We start from the raw sequence: 22,648 nt of genomic DNA, 5'->3' as shown, positions 1-22,648 counted from the left end.
TCTCTCTCTCTCTCTCTCTCTCTCTCTGTCTCTCTCCTGTTTCATTTTTAAGATAGGGTTTCTTTGTGTGTGGCCCTGGCCATCCTGGAACTCTCTGTAGACCAGGCTGGCCTCAAGCTCACAGAGATCCACCTGCCTCTGGATCCTGAGTGCTGGGATTAAAGGTGTGCACCATCACCACCTGGCCTGTTCTCTTAATTAGTTTGAGACAAAGCCTTACTAACTTGCCCAGGCTGGCTTTGAACTTACTCTATAGGCCAGGCAGACCTTGCATCTGTGACTCTCCTGTCTCAGGTTCATGATTAGGCAGAAGTGCAGGCCATGCCATTAGGCCTGACTGGGACTGAGCTTGTAAACCATGAAAGACCCCAGGAGTTCACAGACAGCACAGAATTCTAGAGGAATTCTAGGGAGAATATTAGTAAATGAAATTACGTTACAGAGAAATGTAATTTTATACTGTTACCAAACTATAGAGGTGAACATATCAGTGACATTGAGATAAATACAATTGAGCATAGGCTTTCCACTGCTGTGACAAAGTGCCAGAGTAACCAATGGAAAAGGAGGGAAGGGTTATTTTGGCTTTGGTTTTTAGAGGTTCCCATCTGTGGGTGCTGGGCACCATTGTTTTGGCCTGTGTTAAGGCAGAACAGCACAGAGAGAAGGAGGTAAGTGGGAGGTAAGCTGGTCACCTCACACTGGCCACAAAGCAAAGAGAGAGAGGGGAAAGGCAAAAGGCCCCTTTGAAGGACACATACATACCCGGTGACCCAGCTTCCTTCCTTTGGGCCCCACCTCCTGAGGGTTGCATGACCTCATGCCACAGGCTGGCAATGAGGCCTTTAAGATGTGAGACAGCAGGGGACATATAAGATCTAAACCTTAACAACCTCTTTACATAAATGTTAAGCTATTGTCATATATGTATGTGCATATGCATAGATATACACATACGTGTATGTGGAAAATTTTTCATACATGCAGCAAACCACGACCCTTATCTGTTGTTTCAGATAGGCTGATAGTGTTGTGGGAAATGCAGGACTGCTTTTAAATCTAAGTGCATCCCAGTAAAATGAATGTAGACTTATTAAAGAATACTGAACAAATCTGAATAATATTGCTGTTTCCATAAGTAAGATAAATGTATTATTTTAACATTTGGATATTTCAGATATGGGGAGTATTGAACATTTGAGCTGAAATAATCAGCTAATTTGCATTAGAAGCCTACTACAAATTTAAAAAGCATTCATTTTAAACTCTCAGTTAATGAAGACAGGCCACCTTGTGATTAATAGGCTTTGAAAGCTTGAAATGAACATTTTTTTTAAGGTAGCTCAGCGAAGCAATTCAGTCTCTGCTGCTTAATGTTTCCTTGTCTATAATCTGTTTCTTTAACCCAATCATGGCTACTAATTAATCATCAGAAAGTCATTATTCTTTAAGTATTCCCACACCATCTCAGGGCAGCAGGTACAGTGACGTGAGCAGTCTGTCACTTTCAGCATTGGTGTAAACACTGAGTGAGCTCCTGACAAGAGGAAAACACTAAAATCATGGCTGGTCTTAAAACAAGTTATTCTATTTTGGATTGTAAATAAAGCCCAAACTACAAATGTCACTGGGAATGCGAGGATGTTTGTTAGGAGGGTTCCATGTTATCGAGGAAAGTTTTGAGTCTCTGTCTAAGGTTTTGAGTTTTGTTAATAAAATAATTTAAAAATGGACTCAGAAGGAAGCTATGTTAGCATTTAAAAACAAACAAACAAAACCCCAGGGCAGGCAAGCTGTAAATCTCAGCAGCTCTCTGGAGGAGCTGTCAAGAACAGATGTGGAAAGGGTTGGGGCAATAGCTTCAGAAAAAGAGAGAGAGCCCAGAGTATCCAGGAAAGCACATCTAGGCACTGATGAATATCATCATCATCATAATTAGTAATAATAATAATTTTAACATTTTAAAGATAATAAGATTGAAAAAATAAAATTTAAAGAAAGAAAAAGGGAAAGTAGCTATTCTGTATGATTCAGAAAAGTAAGCAGGCTTAACCCAAACTCACAGCTGGGGCTCCGTTATGTGACTGCACAGGGGCAGGCATTCTGGGAAGGAAATGTAAATTATTTCCTTAACTGAATAATTCATCTCCCCATCTTTTTAGCATGCCTTAAAGTGAATCATCCTTTTTGAGGTGTGATGTCTTAGCCAGGACTCTGTTTTGGAGAGTTTGGAATGTTAAATTCCCACCCAGGCCAGAGGAATAGCTCTCCCTTGGTTACCATGGAGCCCTGATCAAGGCTACAGTGACATTCCTGTCTCTTCATTTAGGAGATGGGTTGAAATTGGGGAGTAGATATAACTCATTTCACCTTAAAATCTAGGGTCCAACTCTGAAGCTGTCCAGAGGGACTGTGTCTGATCTGGAGTTTCAGGCCCACTTGTCCCTGGTGCCTACAGGCAAGGGTGATCTAAGAGCAGTAATAAACTGGTGCTCCCCTCAGCTCCCCTGGCCAGAGAAGCAAGGATGCTCCTGGAGCTTCTGCTTTTGGAGTTCTTGCCCCTAAACTGCCTAGCCGGTTTCCACCTCCTCTTCTCACCACAAAACTAATTCCCTGTTGGCTCTGGGAAATGGGAATCTCTAGAAGCAAAAGTGAGTACCGGAGTACTTTTCCGTGGACTTTTACTTTTGACATTATTAACAACAAATTGTGGAAAATAACAGCTACATTTCTATAAATATGGATGTTAAGTGGTGCAAGAATCGGGTATGAAAGGACACAAGACCTCCTTGAGGAAGCAACAAATGAGAAAATCACCTCTCCCAGCCCTGTTCCAATCCGGATACTGGTTATGGGGCAGGGCTAGGAAAGTCCTCCTGACCTCTGTATGTTCTTTCCCATTAAAGCTTAATGGGAAACAGTGGGATTTATAATCATTAAAGGTTACGAAATTAAAAATTGTGCTTTGTTTCAAAAACTCAAGGCCACGGTTCCCAGGCTCTTCCACTAAGAAACAGTTACTTCATCATTTTTGCTCTTGGGAAAAGTGCTGGGCACACAGTGAACAGAAATGAAAACATGAGACAGCACATCTCCAAAGTGCTTGCAGCCTAATAAGTAATGGACTAGCTGGAAAACTGCCTTTCAAAGCAGAAGCCTGGGGCCAAAAAAGATGGAGACATGTCAAGGCCTTTGAGAAATAGAGTAACAAGAGGTAAAACTGGGAAATAGTCAGGGCAAGTGGTTTTTTTTTTTTTTTTTTTTTTTAATATAAAGCCACTTAGTGGAGTATTAAATGAAGTTTTATTTAAACAGATTCTACCACATGAACATCTGCATTCTGCTTTCCTGGGCAATGTAGACTTTGGGAATACTAGGCACTAAGCAGAATGCCAGAGACGGCTCTAAATTGCATTGCTAGCCTGGGGGGTCCAAAGGAGAAGTGTGGAGAACCAACAATAGTCCTTTGCTTTCTGCCAAGTTGAGCTTTTCTGCAAGAAGTTTCTAGAAGATTCTTATTGCAGATTGTCAGTGGAATTTTTACACCCACTCGATAGTCTGTGATTATAAATTATTATGTACTAAGAGCAGAAAGAGTCATTTCTAATGTGGAAGAGGGAGGGAATATTTTGAGATTTAATTTCTTGAATTGCCTGTAGCCGAGAAATGGAACATATTTGAAGTATCTCCCCCTGCCCCCCCCCCCCCCAATTTTTATTCAGGTAAATGTTAGGTTAAGCGGAATGACAAAACAGTATGGAGGAAATTCACAACCACCAGAGAGATAAGGTCATGCTGGCTTTCAGGGGGTCTATTTGCCAGTCTAGGTGAACAACTAGCAGTTCAGACTGTTTCTGAGAAGAAGGCGACTACCCCAACAAGGGAAACGCCAGTTTTAAACATCTTACTGAGGAAATTCTGCAGTTTCTTGAAACAGGAAAATCTGTTACAGGTCTATAAATTTTAAACCATAAGGCAAGCCAGATTAATTGGTCCTTGTCTCCTTGAAGTCTGCCTGCCCCCAATTTGTTTGCATTAGTATTGGAATGCAGGAACTGTAGCAGGAATTTTCTTTTTTCCTTTTTTTTTTTTTTTTTTTTTTTGAGCTAAGGATCGAACAACCCAGGGCCTCGTGCTTGCCAGGCAAGCTCTCTACCACTGAGCTAAATCCCCAACCCATGTAGCAGGAATCTTAACAGGTCTTATTAATAAAATCAAACCCGAGGCCAGTTATTGGGGTGAATGCTGGAAGATCAGAGAAGCAGAACAAGTCACAGCCTCCTCACCTCACTAATTTCTCAACTGATCCTGTTTCCTCAGACTGGAAGCCTCTGTGTCCTCATCCAGAATGAATCTCAGCTGAACTGCTGCTCAAAGCCTAAATGCTTAACCAGCCAAATGCTTAACCAGCCAAATGCTTCTAGTTTCTAGTCCTCAAGCCTTATATATCTTTCTGTTTTCTACCATCACTCCCTGGGATTAAAGTCGTGAGTCACCATGCCTGGCTGTTTCCAATGTGGCCTTGAACTCACAGAGATCCAGATGGATTTCTGCCTCTGGAATGCTAGGATTAAAGGCATGTGCTACCACTGCCTATCCTCTATGTTTAATATTGTGACTGTTCTGTCTCTGACCCCAGATAAGTTTATTAGGGTGCACAATATTTCGGGGAACATAATACCACCACAAGGAACAATATCTTTTTCTCTCAAAAGTTTTTACTTTTTTTTTTTTTTTTTTGTCGTGTTGTATGCCATGGATGCATGCGGAGGGCAGAGGACAAGTTGCAGGAATGCATGCTTTCCTTTCACCACATAGGCTCTGGCCATCATGCCTAGGTGATCAGGCTTGGCAGCAAGTACCCTTACCTTCTGAGTGTAGTGGGTAGCCATTCCAGCCTTGGCCTGGAAGTTCCAATCCCCATTGAGGCTTCGGTAATGGTCACACCTACAAAGTGGGGCTGAGGGAAGACGCTGAAGACCCAGGATCAAGAGGAGAGGATTCTCTTTTACAGGACCCTGGACGCTGGAGGTAGACGGAGCAGAGTTCTCCAGAGAACACCGCCGGACTGCGCCATACCTTTCCCAGACCCTGCAATCTATCCCTTCATTTGTAAGTTACCCCACAAAATAAACCTCCCTTTTAACTACGTGGAGTGGCCTTAATAATTTCACCAATAACTGAGTCATCTTGGATGCCCATGGAACAATTTTTTCCTCTCCATCAGCTCTCAAGTTTTGGCCAACTTGATCTTGATCGGTATGATAGTCATTAAATACCTTATGAAAAGTGGTTTGCTTCAACGGTGCTGAAGATTGTTTCCACTCATCCCTGCTTCACACGGTTCCAGGACAGCAGCCCTTTATAAGCAAAGCCTTTTTGTCATCGTACCTTCAAGGACAGTTTTGAGCTGCTGTCTAGTGCTGCCGCAGAACCAGGTGCTGAATCATTCATTTCATATGTCAGATTAGGGCCAAATGTCTTTGAGCTTCATCGCCAAAGTAAAACAACCAAAACATTTTGGAAACACGCTTTTATTGTGGGCCAGACACTGCTAAAGAGTTTCTGTATGATGGATGTCTGTCAGTCCACTTCAGTGAGAACCTCAGATTGAACATGTGCAAGCGTGAGGAAGAGCACAGGGGTTCCATTCTCTGCTTCAACATCCCCAATGATGGGATTAATGTTTGACAACTGGCAAGCTTTCCACAAATATTTGATTAAATCAACCTTCCCGGAACCAATAACTTCTAGTCATTTATTCATTCAAAGTTACAGGAACTACCGCGTTATAGAATCTGCAATAAAAAGTGTGAAGGATTCCCCCCACCCCAAGGATCTTTAAATACAACAATGCATCGGTCGTTTATTTAAAAAAAATGAACATCGCGCCCAAACCTAGTGCTATGTTTTGTATTTCTGGCCCTAGGTTGGCCTCGGTTCCTCCCCGGGAGGCGGGTTAAGGATGTCTTGGCTGCCCTTGAGTCTCCTTCCTTTGTAGTTTTTTTGGCTTGTGCCCAGTTACCGCGGTTGCGGGTGCGCGCAGCGCGGCCACGCCCGGGAGCGCGCAGCTCCGGCAGCCTGGCGGGCGGGGCGGCCTCGGACCGTCGAGCCGCTCCTGGAGCGGCGCCGCCCTCCCGGTCACCTCCTCCCTCTCCGTGTAGTTGGTGAGGTCCCTGGAGGGACAGAAGGTGTCCTCCCGGGTCCAGGCCCTGACAGGCAGCTAGGCGGCCGAGGGCGCGGATGCTCGCAGGCGTGCGCGCGTAGGAGGCGGCTGCGCTCTTCCCACAGGGCCCGGGCGCGGCCTGAGGAACCCGGCTCAGCCAGGACGCTCAGTGGCCGTGGACCGGGCCTTGGGTGCGCGCGAGGCGGCGGAGGCGGCGGCGGCGGCGGGAACCCCGGGTCCCCAGGCCGCGCGAACCGATCCCGAGGCGCCTCGCCCACGCTCGCTCCTCTTCCCCCGCCCCGCTCCGCTTCCTTCCTCGGTTCAGCGCGGGCCGGACGCGAACCGGGGGCCAGCCTCGGGGCCGTTCAACTTGGCGGCTCCGGGCCCGCTGCCCGCGCGCTAGTTGTGAGGCGTGGCCGGGCGAAGGAGGCGCTTGGGGGGCGTGGGGCTCCCCAGCTGGAGGCTGCGGCGGCGGCGGCGATCGAGAGGGCGCGCGGGACAATGAGCTGGGCAGCTGCGCGCCGCGGCCGCCTTTAGCTGGCTGAGCCGGCCCACCTGCGAGCACGATGGCCCGCATGCCCGAGCCAGGTGTCCCGCTGCTTTAAGGCCGGAGCGCCCAGATCGCGGCGCGCTGCGGCCGGGGCGGCGGGGACGGTTCCTTTATTAATTCCTTTATTTGTGGGAGAGCTCTCTGAGCAGCCGCGATGGCCAGCACCAGGAGCATTGAGCTGGAGCATTTTGAAGAACGGGACAAAAGGCCGCGGCCGGGGTCGCGGAGAGGGGTTCCCAGCTCCTCCGGGGGCAGCGGCAGCTCCGGCCCCAAGGGCAATGGGCTCATCCCCAGCCCGGCGCACAGTGCTCACTGCAGCTTCTACCGCACGCGGACCTTGCAGGCCCTCAGCTCGGAGAAGAAGGCCAAGAAGGCGCGCTTCTACCGGAATGGGGACCGCTACTTCAAAGGCCTGGTCTTTGCCATCTCCAGCGACCGCTTCCGTTCCTTCGATGCGCTCCTCATGGAGCTCACCCGCTCGCTGTCAGACAACGTGAACCTGCCGCAGGGCGTCCGCACAATCTACACCATAGACGGCAGTCGGAAGGTCACCAGCCTGGACGAGCTGCTGGAAGGTAGGAGGGGGGCGGGCAAGGCGCGGCAGGTGGGGCCCAGGGCCCAGCGGCAGGTGCAGTGGCTGCCGGCCGCTGCGCGCTTCCCCCGCCCGGCGCCCCGCAGCCTGCCGGGCGCTTTCTAGGCAGCCACGGGGATTCTCTGCCCCTCTGTAGTTTGTGTTGGGCCGGGGTGCACACATGCTCTCTCCTTCCCAGGAGATTTGCCTTTTAAAAGGGAAGAACATTCTAACGGTTAGGGACAAATACAGACCATGGTACCTCTAAAATTAGCCAGCTTATTTTGGCTGGGTGGGCAAACTGTTGGAAAGCGTGGTCCTCCAGTGAGGCGCTGGGCAAACCCTTGGAGTCCAGAGCAGCACCTGAGCTGTCCCTGTGTTTGGGATCCCGCACACTTTCTGGGCACAGCTGTGGTTCTGACTTGCTTGGCTTTTCCCTTGTGGCAGAAGTCACTTGAAATCAAGAGGGGCGATCCAACATGGCAGGTCTCAACCTTGGCTTCATCTTGGACCATACTGGGGGCTTTTAAAAATATAGGTGCCTGGCCCCACCCCTTAGATATTCTGATGTGCTTGGTTTAGGGTATGACTTGGGCATTTAGAGTTTTGAAAGTTGCTCAGATGAATCCAGTGTGTAGCCAAAATGGAAAACTAGCCGTGTTTAAAGGACTTTCCACATTTGGTCGGCAACGAGGTGAATCAAGGTGATTCTATACTGCTTTCTAGGGTCTAGGGAACCAGCAGCAGAGGCCTATTAGGAATTAGTAATCCTGGCAGATCCCTCAGTGTGTACGTTTACATGGAGTTACCTCTCAGGCATCTTAGTGCAAATAGGGCATCCCTTGTAGTCATAGCAACAAGAGGGAAGAAGCTGATCCCCGAACCGGTTTTCTTATTTCAGCATGAGCTTATATGTTCCAAAGTCATTTTCTCCCTTTAGCAGATGAGGAAATGTAAGCAGCATGCATGCCAGGGTTACTAATTTCTAATAGCCCTCAGTTTATGATTTTTCTTTTACAGTTCACCTCTAAAAAATAATAAGGTGGCCATTCTGAGGGATCCTCAAAGTGTGAGTTTCTCTGTTAGTTTTATCAGATGGTACCCTTGCTCTGGCTACATGACAACCCAATAAAAATTAAGTTGTCTTCTTGTGTATAAGTTATCAGTAGGAGGAGGCTAACTAACACTTTGTCTTAGTGAGTTCTGGTTTTAAAGGCTAGAAGAAGAGGGCAGGAAATCTGTAGGTGTGTCCGTTAAATGAAGATAACATCATTGAGAGGACCACATTACTTTGTTTGTTGAGACAAGGTCTCACTATGTAGCTCTGGCTGTCCTTGAACTCACTATGTAGAAGAGGCTGGCCTTGAACTCACAGAGATCTGCCTGTCTCCAGTTTTCTGAAAACTTTCTGAAACCAGATTTCTGCCTGACCGTCAAAGTAGCAGCCCAGAGAAAGACTCAACACTGCCACGCACTTGTCACGCACAGGTCCTCAGGTGGTGTACCTAAACTACCTCCAGATGGCTAATTATTTTACTGTCCTTTTCTGAAGTTATTTCGACAAGGTATTGTTAAGTAAAATTCAACTGCTTCAGAAATGACTGTCGTCATCAGAAAGTTAAGAGCATTTTCTGGATTAATGAAAATACCTGTTACTTATTGAATCCTAGGGGATGATGGGTGGCCTTCTGAGTCACTTCGAGTAGGTGGTTGGGAAATTTCCTTGAAGTCTTTTCACTTGCTGGTAATTTGGAGAATGGAGATTTGAGCAAACACTGACTGTACATACAGTCCGAACAGTTGCACCACATTGTAAATAATGGTACAACAAATGGTTTCTGTGCCTTTGTTGACTTGATTCAAGCAGTTTTCATCATATAAAATGACTGTAAAAGAGGAAAATTAAACTTCTTTGGTTATAGTAGAAAGATGTCTGTAATAATTGAACTGTGGCACATACCTGTGATCCCAGAACTCCGGAAGTATAGGCTGCTGCAGGATCATCAAAACTTTAAGGCCAGCTTGGTCTAAATAGTAAGTTCCAAGCCAGCCAGGGAGGGATACATAGTGAGAACTTGTCTTTAACATTGAGCCTTCTTTTTTCTTTTCTTTTTTTTTTTTAAAGAGTGTTTGTCATGCAAGCATGGGGAACAGAATTTGGATTCCCAGAACCCACATACATGCTGGTAGATGTGGAGGTTGCCTGTAATCCTAGCTTTGTGAGACAGAGTCAGGAGATCCCCAGCTGACTACTGAGACCATGTCAGTAAGCCCTGGGTTTAATCAAGAGACACCTCCCCACCTTAATTAAGGTGAAAGAGTGATTGAAGATAAGACCCAGCATCAGCCTCAGCCTACCACATGCATGTCCTCATGTGTGCCTACATACATGCAGACACGCATATACACATAGGGAGTTTCAGGTTTCAGTTACAATCATGTGCTCCAGTGTTCAGATTATCCCACCGAGCCAGGCAGCTCTCTTAAGTTACTTACATCAGGGAGAGTACAGGGCTGCCCATGTGGTCAGGCCACTTCACGTGAGTCAGTTGTCAAAAAATGTTTGCTGTCCCAGGCCAACAAGCATACTTTAGGAGTGATGGAAACAAAGCTAACTTGTCTTCAGTGAAGACTAGAGAGCTTTACTCAAGACAGCAAGGCTCCATCCTAGCCACCAGCCCATTGAACTCAGATGACAAAGGAAATTGGCATGGCCCAGATTTCTTTTCTCCAGCCCTTGACCTTGAAAGTCTCTGGAGGGTGGAGCTGACCTGGTGTAGGACAGTGTTCCTCCAGCATGGTTCCTAAGCCAGCTAGTTGGTTTATCCAGCTTTCTGGATTAATTTTGCTGAGTAAGCAGGGTGGACAGGGAGTGTGGGAAAATCAGGTTGAGCCTGCCAAGCTGGAGTACCTCTAAAGGTCCATTGGGGTGTCCAGATCAGGGCTTGTAACATTTTTCTGCTCATCGTCCCCTTTTGCCTAACACAAGTTGTACATAACCTGGTTGTAGGGATATAAAATGATAGAGCATTTACTGAAAGTAATTGTGAAGAAATTTGTCCTATTTACAATTTGTTTTATTACATTCTGTGTATGTGTGTGGGCATGCACACCACTTTGAGCATGTGGAGGACAGAGGAAAACTTTTAGAAGTCTGTCTCTCTGTCCACCACTCTGCTTTCTCTGGGATCAAATGTAGGTCATCAGGGTTGGCAGCAGACTGAGGCTATCTTGTTGTCCCTGAGGAATTTATTTACTTTTACCTCTGTGTATGTGTGTGTGACTGTGTGGCCTTGTTTACCAGCTGCATACAAGCACCCACAGAGGCCAGAGGGTTCCTGGAACTGGAATTATAGGTGGTTGGGACCTCACCTGTGTAGTCTAATGAGTGCCCTCTTGGGTCTGTTCTCTACAGTAGACTCAGGGCAGGCTGAGAGCTGGGGTCTTAGTCAATCAAGGCATTGACTTGGAAATAGTTCTAATACTTTGTTCTAAGACATTTTTATACAAATAAATGTTGGTTGTTGGTTGGTTCAAGATATTTATAAAAGTATATATTTTGAAAAATTAGATTCTGTTTTAGCTAATGTAACATTTCATAGTCGGGGGAAACAAAATCTTTGCAAACTTCCCAGTGTGGGAGAAATGACTCTTATATAATACTTTCTGTGACTCTTGCCGCCCTCTTCCTCAAGTATGGAAAGTAGATGTGCCATACACAGCTGCATAATAAGTCCTTTGCAGAAGAAGAAGAATTTTGAATTTTCAAATTTGAGTGAAATATTAGGGGAAGAAAATGAGAATTTGGAAGAACAGTCGTGAAATTGGAGTATAATACAGTAATATCCTGGGAGTTATAAGACAAGGGCAATATTTCATGAGGTTTTAAGCCATGGACATGGGTATTTTATGTCCTGTTATGTGTGATAAAGGGAACTAGATCTTTCTGACAGTAATTATTAAGCTCTTTTCTTCAGTATTTGTAGGCAAAGAGGTGTCTGGCTAGGGCCTTCCCCCTCATCCCATTTTCCCAGAGGGTGAGAGAGGTGTTTCTGCTTACCACTGTCATTATTTACTAAATGTTGTAACTGTAATTATTGAGTGAGACATTTTGCTTGGTGCATTTCTTCTTCCTACTTATAATATCTAGTGAGAGACATGGCTGCATTATCCTCTGTACTCAGAGAAGATAAAGAAATAGCTCTTTGTCTAGTGGTAGGAGGTAGGCATGACACTTGAGCCTTTTAAACAGCCCCCCTCCAGTACTGGGGATCAGCACATGCTAGGCAGGCAGAGCTCTCTGCACCTCATTTGCTTTGAACTTGCATTCCTTAAGCTGCTTTGCTCTACCATCCATTGAGAAGTGGCAGATGATATGAGGGCAAAGCCCTTCTGGATTGGACTGTTCTTTTCACGAAGGAGGTCCATGTGGGCTTGTCTGCTTCTGCTGTAGGAAGAAGCTGTGGTCAGGAGCTATCCCTCACTAGATGCTCGGCCTCCAGAGCCGTGAGAAATATATTTCTGTCTTTATGAGTCACCTAGTATGATTGGTAGTTAACATTGATTATCAACTTGACAGGATCTAAAAATCAGCTAGTAAACACCTAGGCACGTCTGTAAGGGAGTCTCTAGATTCTTTGGGAAGTCCCACTCTAAATGTAGGTGGCATTGGGATGCCAGACTGAGTAAAAACTGGAGAAATACAGCTTAGTACTTGGATTCATTGCCCTCTGCTTCCTGATTGTGGATACAGCTGCCTCGTATTCCTGTAGACATGGCTTGATGGACTGTAACCGCAAAATAGGAGCCCAGATCAAACCCTTCCTTAAGTTGTTTTCATTATGCAGTGAAGAAAATAACTAATACACTTGGGTTATGGATTTTTGACTTGGCAGCAGAAATGATTTAAACGTGACTATTTCATCTTAAAGTTCCATAATCTTAGGTAACATCTGTAGAGGGAGAGATAAATAATCTGGACCATTTAACCCCTTGTCTCCTTTAAGAGTCAGTCAGGCTGGGGCTGGAGGGATGGCTCAGTGGTTAAGAGCACTGGCTGCTCTAGAGGACCCAGGTTTGGTTCCCAGCACCCATGTTGGGCAGCTCAACAACTAACTACCTGTAACTCCAGCTCCAAGGGATCCAGTGCCTCTGGCTTCCTCAGTCACTGCACTCACACACCCAAGTTCTCTCCCCTATTCCCTCCCCCTCCTTCACATTCTCTCTCTTAAAATAAATTCCTTAGAGCAAAAAATGTTGGTCAGGCTGAGCATGGTGGTACACATCTGTACCCCCAGTACTCTGGGAGCAGAGGGCAAAGTATCATTGCAAGTTTGGGGCAGTCTAGTTTATATAGGGAAAGCCCCCCCTCCCCCCATCACATTCTCTCTTTCTCTCTCTCCCTCTTTCTTCCCAACCCCGGTGTGCTTGTGTGCACACACATAGGCCGGGTGTTGTGTTCAGATGAAGTACGCAGGTTTAGCTGGGGGTTGTTTTGTTTTGCTTTGAGATGGGGGTTACACTCTGTAGTGCAGGCTGGCCTGGAACTTGTGATCTTCCCACCTAGTTTTATAACAGATCCTGACCTTATAGGATGATCTTTCACCTTCTTGGAACTATTAAAGGCAATGGGGTCTGGTGCCACGGTGTGATTTACCCTTTTGTGCCAAATCATTGGTGGCTGTGTTGCTTTATAAAGACCTTTCCTGGTTAAGACAGCCTACTGGACACTTGGCCAGACTGCTTGAATAAAGATGGTGTACAAAGCAAATAATCCTTGTCCTTTTCTATTTTCAAATAAGTTTTTCTAGAAAAAAAAATCAGTGTACATGTTTTAACAATTTGTCAAGTTCCCTGATGTCGAAGATGCCTGACTTGAATTTTGTCTTTTAATGCCCGTCAATCATTGTGTGTGTGTGTTTAAATTCTAGAATGAGGGCTGGAGAGATGGCTCAGCCGTTAAAGGCTAGGCTCACAACCAAAAATATAAATTCTAGAATGAATCTATCAACACCTAGTACTTTCAATACCTGCCTTGAGGACTCTGCCATAACTAAGGCTTAATTTTTTTCATCTTTAGCATTTGTTCTCATTTTGAAAATTATTTTTAGTGATGTTTTTCCATATTTAGTTTCAATACAGTCAGTTGACTTTTGTTTGTTTGTTGTTTTGGTTTTCGAGACAGGGTCTTTCTACATAGTGCTGGCTGTCTTAGAACTCACTATATAAACCAAGCCAGCCTCAAAATCACACAGATCTACCTGCCTCTGCCTCCTGAGTACTGGGATTAAAGGCTTGTGCCATCACACCTGGAGACTTCTTATTCTTTGAATCATAAGTATCTTAAGACTAGAATTTAGTTGAATGTACCTACCTTCCTTAAGACACAATTTTTCTTTTCTAACCCAAGCTGCCTAGTCAGCTGAATTCTCAGTAGCCTACAGCAGAATGCTTATTACATTATATTTTTTCAGAAGTTGTTACCTTTCTAGAAAGAAGGAATGGAAAGATACTCGTTTGATAAAGTCGTTTGGTAAGGTCAGTTTACATGCTTTTGCTTAACAGGGTAATGTTTATTAACAGTTCAAGTAAACACATTAAAATAGCCTCGTTGTGACCTATTATGTTACCTTTTGTTTATGTTTGTTACATTTTGATTGCAGGTGATTATAACTTATGTCATGTACTTTTGGCCAAGTGGCACTGGGCTGTCTGGGAACCCCAAGAATCTACCCGTCTTTGAGGTTATAGGTGTGAGTCTCCATGCTTTTAAAAAATATATTCTGAGGATCAAACTTGGGTTCTGTCTTAGTTAGGGTTTCTGTTGCTTTGACGAAACATGTGACCAAAAAGCAGCGTGGGGAGGCAAGGGTTTCTTTGGCTTACCCATCCATATTGCTGTTCATCATGGAAGGGAAGTCAGGGCAGGAACTCAAACAGAGCAGGAACCTGAGGCAGGAGCTGATGCAGAGACCATGGAGGGTGCTGCTTACTGGCTTTGTTCATCAGGGCTTGTTCAGCTTGTTTTCTTATAGAACCCAAGACCACCAGCTCAGGGATGGCACCACCCTCAATGGGCTGGGCACTCCCCAATCAATAGCTAATTAAGAAAATGCCCTACAGCTGAGTATTTTGGAGGCTCCATCCTTTCAGGTAACTCTAGTTTGTGGTCAAGTTAACATAAGACTATCCTGCCTGGATCCTGATGCCTGTGAAGCAGCCATCTTACTGGCTGAGCTATGCCCATGGTTTGCTGTTGTTTTATATATATATCAGAATATACATTTAGATCAATTTAGGTTGTTGAGCTCTTTCTTAGAATATCTTTTATAAATTTAAGATTAGTTTTATAATAATGATAAAATTCTTTCTTAAAGTCAGTGTTAGTCTCTTCCCTCTTTTTAAAATAATTTATTTATTTGTGTTTTGTGCACATTGATGTTTTGCCTGCATGTATGTCTGTGTGAGGGTTTTGGACCCCTTGGAACTGGAGTTACAGACAGTTGTGAGCTGCCATGTGGGTGCTGGGAATTGAACCCAGGTCCTGTGTAAGAGCAGCCAGTGCTCTTAACCAGTGAGCCACCTCTCCAGCCCCTCCCTGTTCCCTCGTTTTCTTGCTCATCATCTTCATCTCTTAATAGTATTTTGCCTCACCTGAAGAATCAAGAGGAAGAAAAGAAATCATAGAAATTTATTACTGGTTGTGTGCGTGTCCATTGTGAGTGAAAGAACTTGAAAAATAACCCAGGGGATATCTGTCCTCTTAGTGATCAAGGCAGCAGCTGGAAAGTTCCACACGAATCTCAGAGTAAACTTAAATACGTACGAGTCCAGCTTCTAGACATACTTGATACACAGTCTTCAGAATCTTATAGCAAAATTATGTCCAACCCCCACCCCCAGCCCCAAGTGCTGAGATTAAAGGCATCTGCCCCTGCCTAACTTATTTTTCCCATTTGACCCAAACTTTCTCATTCTTGGAAGGTCTGTCTGTCCATCTGTCTTTCTCTTTTGGACAAACGCCTATTTTTTGAACCTTTCATTACTTGTAATGAATCTCGGTCATAATTGTTAATACTTGCTTAAACCAAGGGCTAAACTTTGCTGTGAGATTCATGCAAGATTAAGGGATGAAAGATAGGATAGTTAAAGGACCACAGAGGCTGGGAACCACTGCTTAGATGAGCCAGGTAAAGGGATGCTCCACTCATGATGCCCCAGTGTGTTTGCAGACATCAATCATCTTTCAGTTCAAAACTCTTCCAATATCCTCACACTTATACAGTTTTTTAATATTTACCTTTTTTTTTTTTTTTTTGACAGGAGTCTCACTATGTCATTCTGGCTGGTCTAAAACTAAGATCCACCTGCTTCTGCCTCCCAAATGTTGGGTTTGAGACATATATAATCACACCTGGCTATATTTGATTTTAATTGACACACAGGAGTTATAGTTACAGGGTATTGTGTGATATCTCAATGCATGTACACAGTGTGCAATGATCAGGTCAAAGGAGTTGGTGTATCTATCACCTCAAAAATTTTTTTTTGTTTGTGCTAGGAACTTTCAGAATCCTCTCTCCTGTTGACCTTGAAACATTTCACTTAATTATTGTTAACTGTAGTCATTGTACTACTGTGTAGGTCAGTAGACGTTGTTCCTCATATTCCCCTGATGTCAAAAAACCTGAGTATGTTTCTATCCCTTGAAAATAAGGATAAGGATGGAGGGTGGGTGTAGCTCTGTGGTAGAGCACTGCTTTACAAGATTCCAGCACAGTGGTTCTCAACCTGTGGGTCGTGACGACTCCATGACCCTTTCATAGGGGGCACACATCACATATCCTTCATATCAGATATTTACATTACAATTCATAACAGTAGCAAAATTATGAAGTAGCAATGAAAATAGTTTTATGGTGGGGGTCAGCACAACACGAGGAACTGTGTTAAAGGTCGCAGCATGAGGAAGGTTGAGATCCACTGCTCTAGCACCACCACCAATAACAATAAAAGTATCAATATCTAGCATCCACATTATAGAAGCTCCATGTTAACTACACTGTAACGTAAAGCTATTTATAAAGACAGGGCACACAAAGGTTTCATCCTCCAGTGCTGTCCAAGCACAGTGGCCATGGAAGAACTGGAAAACCTCAGGACCTGTGAAGATGTGAACTAGCCATATAAAGGGGCAGGCACTGTGTGTGTACCAACTAAGCTGCCGTTCCTGGGCCCGCTTCAGTGCCTAACGCTGAGTTGGTGTGCGGAATTGATGTGATGCGCTTCAGAATGCCGCGTACTGAGCCAGCTGTATACTCTGACTTGCGTTCCTAGGAAGTGTATGTCCTCTGGCCTTAACTTGCTGTGAGCATACCTTTATATTAGGTATTATCTTATTTTCCTGACTAACTCCTGGACAAGTTATATACCTTGTGCCTAAAGCTTTGGAGTTGTGAGACTGTGCTTTATTTAGAAGTAGTTATTTAGATGTGTATTCCACAATGGATGATGAGTACATTTTATCCTGAAGATCAGCACACGGTTAAAATTCCCATTGTGAGCTCCAAGGATGGCTTACACTTAGAGGAGCTGAATGCAGACTGTGGGTCTGCTAGTTCACCTCATTGCTTGAGATGCATTTTTAGTCTCAATAGTGGGATTTCTGTTTTCACATTTAGCTCATTTCTTAGGTCTTAAGACAAACTCCCAGATCTCTGTGCAGAAACCGCAGTATTTGGACAAACCTCTTTCTTCGCATCTGTGTCCACAGTAGCGTCTCCACACTTCCCTTGGTGGAAAGCATCATTATTACCCTGGCAGTTGGATGCAGCTTCAGGAGAGGACTCTGCTTGCCTTTCAGAGGTGTGAGAGAGTGGTCACAGAGGCCACCCACGTCATTTTGTGTCTGCAGCAGATGAAGATGGCAGGGACGCTCCAGAGGCCTAACGCACAAAAGTAGAGTGCACACAGCACCCCACCCGGAGCAGGGGATTTTGTGTTACCTTGCTGACTGCTATTCTTTCTAATTCTGGCCAGTGTACAGTTTGGTTAGAAAACCCAAGTAAATTGTGTGACACGGTAAACTAATAAATCAGCCTTACTTTTTCCTACTCTGTATTTTCTAAGCAGTTTGTGTGTGTGTGTGTGTGTGTGTGTGTGTGTGTGTGTGTTTGTGTATGCACACACCATGGAAGCACGGCTCTATTCTCTGGACATCTTAACTTTCCACGTTTTCGAACTGGTCTGCATGTTTCTGGTAAAAACATGAAGGGAAAAGGTGAGAGAGGAAAGGAGTTATAAATACCTGTAACTGCACAAGCAGGTGAAGAGGCTTGCTCTCTTTTTCTGTCTTCGGAGCCTGTGTGCAGAAGAAAATGAAGATGTAAGGGGGAAGTGGGTCTGCAGGCTGCAGGCCAGCTGTGCAGGGCCTGGGTGATCAAGGGAGATTGACATAGTCGATCTGCTCTCTCTCTTTTCTTTTATCTTGTCTTGTCTTCTTGTTTTGAGAAGGGATTACCACCGACTTACTATCTCCCTGTCTTTTAAGAAACAAATACCTTCTCTTACTAAAGTTATTTTTTATATATTCCCCTATTACACATTTTGGGTCAGAACATTTATCAAATTTTCATCATACATAAAAATGGCAAGACCTTTTTGATATGACTGTGATTTTTTCTATAAAATTAAATGATATCACCATTATGTTTTTCTCCATGGGCATTGCATAGCTCTACTAACTTGATAACTGTTTCTGAAATTCTGTGCAATTTTCTTATGGTCACACTGTGAAGATGATTCTGTGGAGATGACATTCCGGGTGGTGACGGTTGGGGTAGATTTCAGATGCTGCTGTAGAAGCAGTGTGATAGCTTAGGATCAGTTCCTGCTTCTCCCGGGCAAGACCCCAACTACCCCTGTAAGGACATTGCATGTCCCAAGCATCTCTTTTCATACCCCTGGTCTCACTCACTTGTGCCTTTGGGAGTCTCTCAGGTTTGCTATTAATCAGGACTTGGAGAACACTTTTATAATGGTTAATATTGACATTATAGCTCATCCTCAGGCTTTGCTTTTCACTGTTTTGGTAAAACATTTATGACTTATCTGATATAGTTACTATATTAAGGAGAATCTGTTTGTACTAAATATATGAAATAATATATTCTTTATGGGCACTGACTGCTCTTCCAGAGGTCCTGAGTTCAATTCCTAGCAACCACATGGTGGCTCACAACCATCTGTAATGAGATCTGGTGCCCTCTTCTGGCCTGCAGGGATATGTGTAGACAGAATACTGTATACATAATAAATAAATAAATCTTTAAAAAATATATTCTTTATAAATTATATCTCAGAGAAATTCTTAGCATGTAACCTTGCATGTCAGAAAGTCAACACTAAAATAATTGAGTAAGCTATATATTTCTTGGAAAAATAAACAGCTTTTCAGTAGGAATTTTAGAAATTTTGGAATGTAGAAAGTTTAGATATTGATAAATGAATAGGCAAGTAGTATAACTTTTGTGCTGTTCTTAAACAAAAGCCTGATTAAGCTTTGTGAGGAATGACTATCATTTTAACCTAATGCTCCCATTTAAGAAACTAGAGGAAAGGTTGTCCATTTGAAAGTATAGTTCAAGTTTATATCCGTCAGGGGAAACAGGGCCTGCACTCCTCTGCAGTGCTCCTGTGATTGAGCGGATGACATCACAACTGAGTGTGGAAGCCAGCTGTGTGTGGATGTGGCGATTGCTGCGTGAGGGCTGACGTGAGAAGAAGGATTTTCATTGTTTTTATGCATATATTTGTGGTACAATTATTTCAATCAGAATGAACTATTTATGTTTATTTTTGAGACAGGGTCTGGCCGTGTAGCCTAGACTGGCCTGGAACTCCTTGCATATCCTGGGGTACCCTTACACTTGATGGTGGTCTTCCTACCTCAGCCTCTTGCTTCAAGGACTACAGCATGAGCTAGCACACCCAGTGCGACCCCCCCCCCCCCTTTCTCAGGGTGTAGCTCAGGCTGGCCTTGAACTTATAATCTTTTCACTTTGGCCTCCCGAGTAGCTAGGATTATAGGATTGTACCACATCACCACGGCTGGCCAGAATGAGATTATATGAAGAATACATTTGTTAGTTTGCTTTTGGAATTAGGAAGAACTTTGTAATTTAGTTACTTGACGCATTTAATTCTGCAGCTAGTGATACTGAGAATCAAAGTGTGGAGTAATGACTTATCAAAGGTGACATGTTTGGGTAACATAAAATCCAGATCTCACTCTAGTGATTTGCACATATACCTGTCATTCTCTGAAAACCAATCTAGGTCATTTAGAAGAAAGGGGGAGGAGGGAGAATGGTAGAGGAAAGGGGCATTATACTGTACCCCCTTCCTGTGACCACAGGGTTCAGAGCTGACTTACGGGTGTCCAGAAGCTGTTGTTGAGACATAATGCATCCAGGCTTACTATGGCCAATGCTCAGAGATCTGATATTGTGCTAATAAGATTAATATTTACTTTTTAGGTGAGAGTTACGTGTGTGCCTCCAATGAACCATTTCGTAAAGTTGATTACACCAAAAACGTTAATCCGAACTGGTCTGTGAACATCAAGGGCGGTACCACCCGAGCCTTGGCCGTGGCCTCTGTGAAAAGTGAAGTGAAAGAAAGCAAGGATTTCATCAAACCCAAGTTAGTGACTGTGATTCGAAGTGGAGTGAAGCCTAGGAAGGCTGTGCGGATCCTTCTGAATAAAAAGACTGCCCATTCCTTTGAGCAGGTCCTAACGGATATCACCGACGCCATTAAACTGGACTCGGGCGTGGTCAAGAGGCTCTGCACCCTGGATGGAAAGCAGGTAAGGCGCTTCGTCCTGTAGCTTCAGTTCGTTTACGTGTTGATTATCTTCCCTGGTGGTTGAAGAGACAGTCTGGAACTTGCTGTGCAGTACAGGCTCAGCCTGAACTTGTTCTCCCAAGTGCTAGGACTAGAGAGCTTCCTTGTGCTGCTGCCGTTATATAGCCAACAACAGGATGTAGTGGTCTCCTGGAAGTAATCCTAGCTGGTTTACATGAGGAGTGTGAGTGTGAGTGTGTGCGTCAATTAGCCTTTGGCAAGAAGGATGTAAGGGTTTCCCATTCTCCAGATAGCTCAGAATCTTTGTCATCTTCAGTTCATAGAAGGAAAGATGTAAAGTTCCAGGGAAAAGTATACGTTGAGGTGGTGTCCTATGATCAATGAGACGTTTCCCAGGAATAATTATCGATTAGTGTTTGTTGGTTTGTATATAAAATATACAATACAATAAAAATGTTTGATATTTAGAAATAAAAATTAAAGATATTTGATGTATTTAACCTATCACAGAAATAAAAATTAAAGATATTTAGCATATTTTCCTCCATGATGTGTAATATGGAGAATGCATTTCGAAAGGAGATATTGTCATAGGAATGTCCACGTACATTTCAAGAACAATAGAGGCAGTTAGTCAGCATTTCTGAAAAGCGAATTGTTGACTGGAAATATAGAAGTAGAATTACAAGAACAATGTGTCAAAGAATCTAATGTGCTTTGAAAACTTGGGCACAGTATAAAAAAAGCATGAGTAGTGATGTGAAAGTCGAGTTTTGCCAGAAGTTGATTATTCTTAAAGACAAACGGGCTTCTAAAGTATATTTTCCCAAATTGCACAAAACTAAATTATTTATATTTGTATTACATTAAAATTTTAGTTTTCAATGTTAAATTTCTAAACTTTGTTTCTTCCCTTAACATACCTTATTTTGAAATTTTGGCTCCTGTAATGCTGGGAAGGAGCACTGTCTAGACCATCAGAGAAGAATCCTCTGGGAAACATGACAAAGCCTCCAACTGCCTAAGACTGGATCTAATGACTAGGGTGCTTGCTACAGTATTTCATAAAACTTTCAATACAGGTTCTAGGGCTTGGGAGTTAGCTCAGGGGGAAAGTGTGTGCTTGCTGTGTTCCAGGCCCAGGGTTCAGTCCTGAGCACCAAAAATAGATAAGAAAAGCCAAGCATGGTGGCATCTCCTTGAATCCTTGTACTCGGGACCCTGTCTCAAAAAAGTCGAAAGAGGAACGGATACTAACAACAAAACCCAAACAAAATAATCCAGACAACTGAAGAAATAACAATAGGTGCTGAGGTTAGGATGCTGGAGTTAATGGTCAGATAGCTCCACAGTGTGAATGAAAACAGACACCTGTACAAAAGAATTGATATCCAGCACAGGATAACACCAGACAACCTAAGATTTACTTTGTATGTATGTGAAAGTAAGTCAGGCCGCAGGAAAATATGGTCGGATTTTTCTTTGGGCCACTAGCCAGCTCCCAAATAATAACATGGCAACTTCTTATGAAAGCTCGGCCTATAGCTTAGGCTTGTTCCTAACTAGCTCTTATAACTTAAATTAACCCATTTATATTAATCTACATTCTATCACGTGATGTTACCTCTCTTCCATCTTACACCTCCTGTTTCCTCTCTCTGTCTCCTGGCATCTTCCCTGTGCCTGCATTCCTCCTCCCTTTGTCTCCCCAGGAATCCTCCTGCCTAATTGTTGGCTGTTTAGCTTTCATTACACGAATTATAGCCATACACCTTTATACAGTGTACAAATATCCCATGACAGGAAAACAAGATAAGGTGAATTAGAAAGATGGTTCTGGTTGGCACAGGGAAGACAGGAAAGAAAGAGACAAATACTTAACATATGAACCAAAAGAAAAAGTAACCTAAATATGTCAAATTAGAAAACTATAAAAATATGGTATAGCTGGTTGTGATGGCACATGCCTATAATCCCTGCTCCTGGACAGCTGAGGCAGGTGGATCTCACACACACGCGCGCATGCGTGCGCACACACACACACACACACACACACACACACACACTCACTCACTGAGTGAAAAAGAAGAGTACCATACAACAGTAATTACAGATGAGATTTCGAAAATGAGCACTCTGATTTGGAAATCTCCAAATGAATAACATACATGGAATATGTAAGTAAAACAAAGTAATTGAACATCAAATTGAAGTAGGAAATATTAAAATTTTAGTCTAGCCAAAAGAATCTCTTCAAAAAGATTTTGCGTTAGAAATGTCATTTTTTTTTTTCAAGTGAAAAATGCGTTGGAGAATTTCCTACACAAGCACTATATATTTACATCCTTTCCATCTCTTCTCCTCCACTCTTCAGTGCCTCTCGTGTTCCCTGCCCACACTACCTCTCAAATTCATGACGACTTCTACAATTATTGTGGCACCTCCCCCCAACAACCTCACAAGTATATTTGGTGTTGCTCATATGTGCATGTTG

The 22,648-nt window shown here is 43.8% G+C and overlaps 1 protein-coding gene across 7 annotated transcripts in view; it reads left to right on the top strand.

The window, feature by feature from the left end:
* The first annotated feature begins 6,084 nt into the window (after positions 1 to 6,084).
* The window catches only part of Dclk2 (doublecortin like kinase 2), a 130,605-nt gene continuing 114,041 nt past the window's right edge, over positions 6,085 to 22,648 (top strand). For all 7 annotated transcript variants that reach the window (XM_036191270.1, XM_036191269.1, XM_036191268.1 and 4 more), the window contains exons 1-2: positions 6,085 to 7,291; positions 19,824 to 20,155. In XM_036191270.1, the coding sequence (XP_036047163.1) occupies positions 6,871 to 7,291; positions 19,824 to 20,155 (753 nt within the window). In that variant the 5' untranslated portion in view covers positions 6,085 to 6,870. The remainder of the gene's footprint in view (positions 7,292 to 19,823; positions 20,156 to 22,648) is intronic.

This window comes from Onychomys torridus, chromosome 6 (genome assembly GCF_903995425.1).
Source record: "Onychomys torridus chromosome 6, mOncTor1.1, whole genome shotgun sequence".
NCBI lineage: Eukaryota > Metazoa > Chordata > Mammalia > Rodentia > Cricetidae > Onychomys > Onychomys torridus.
Note: the sequence above shows the minus strand (reverse complement) of the source record. Positions and strands in the feature narration are given on the sequence as shown.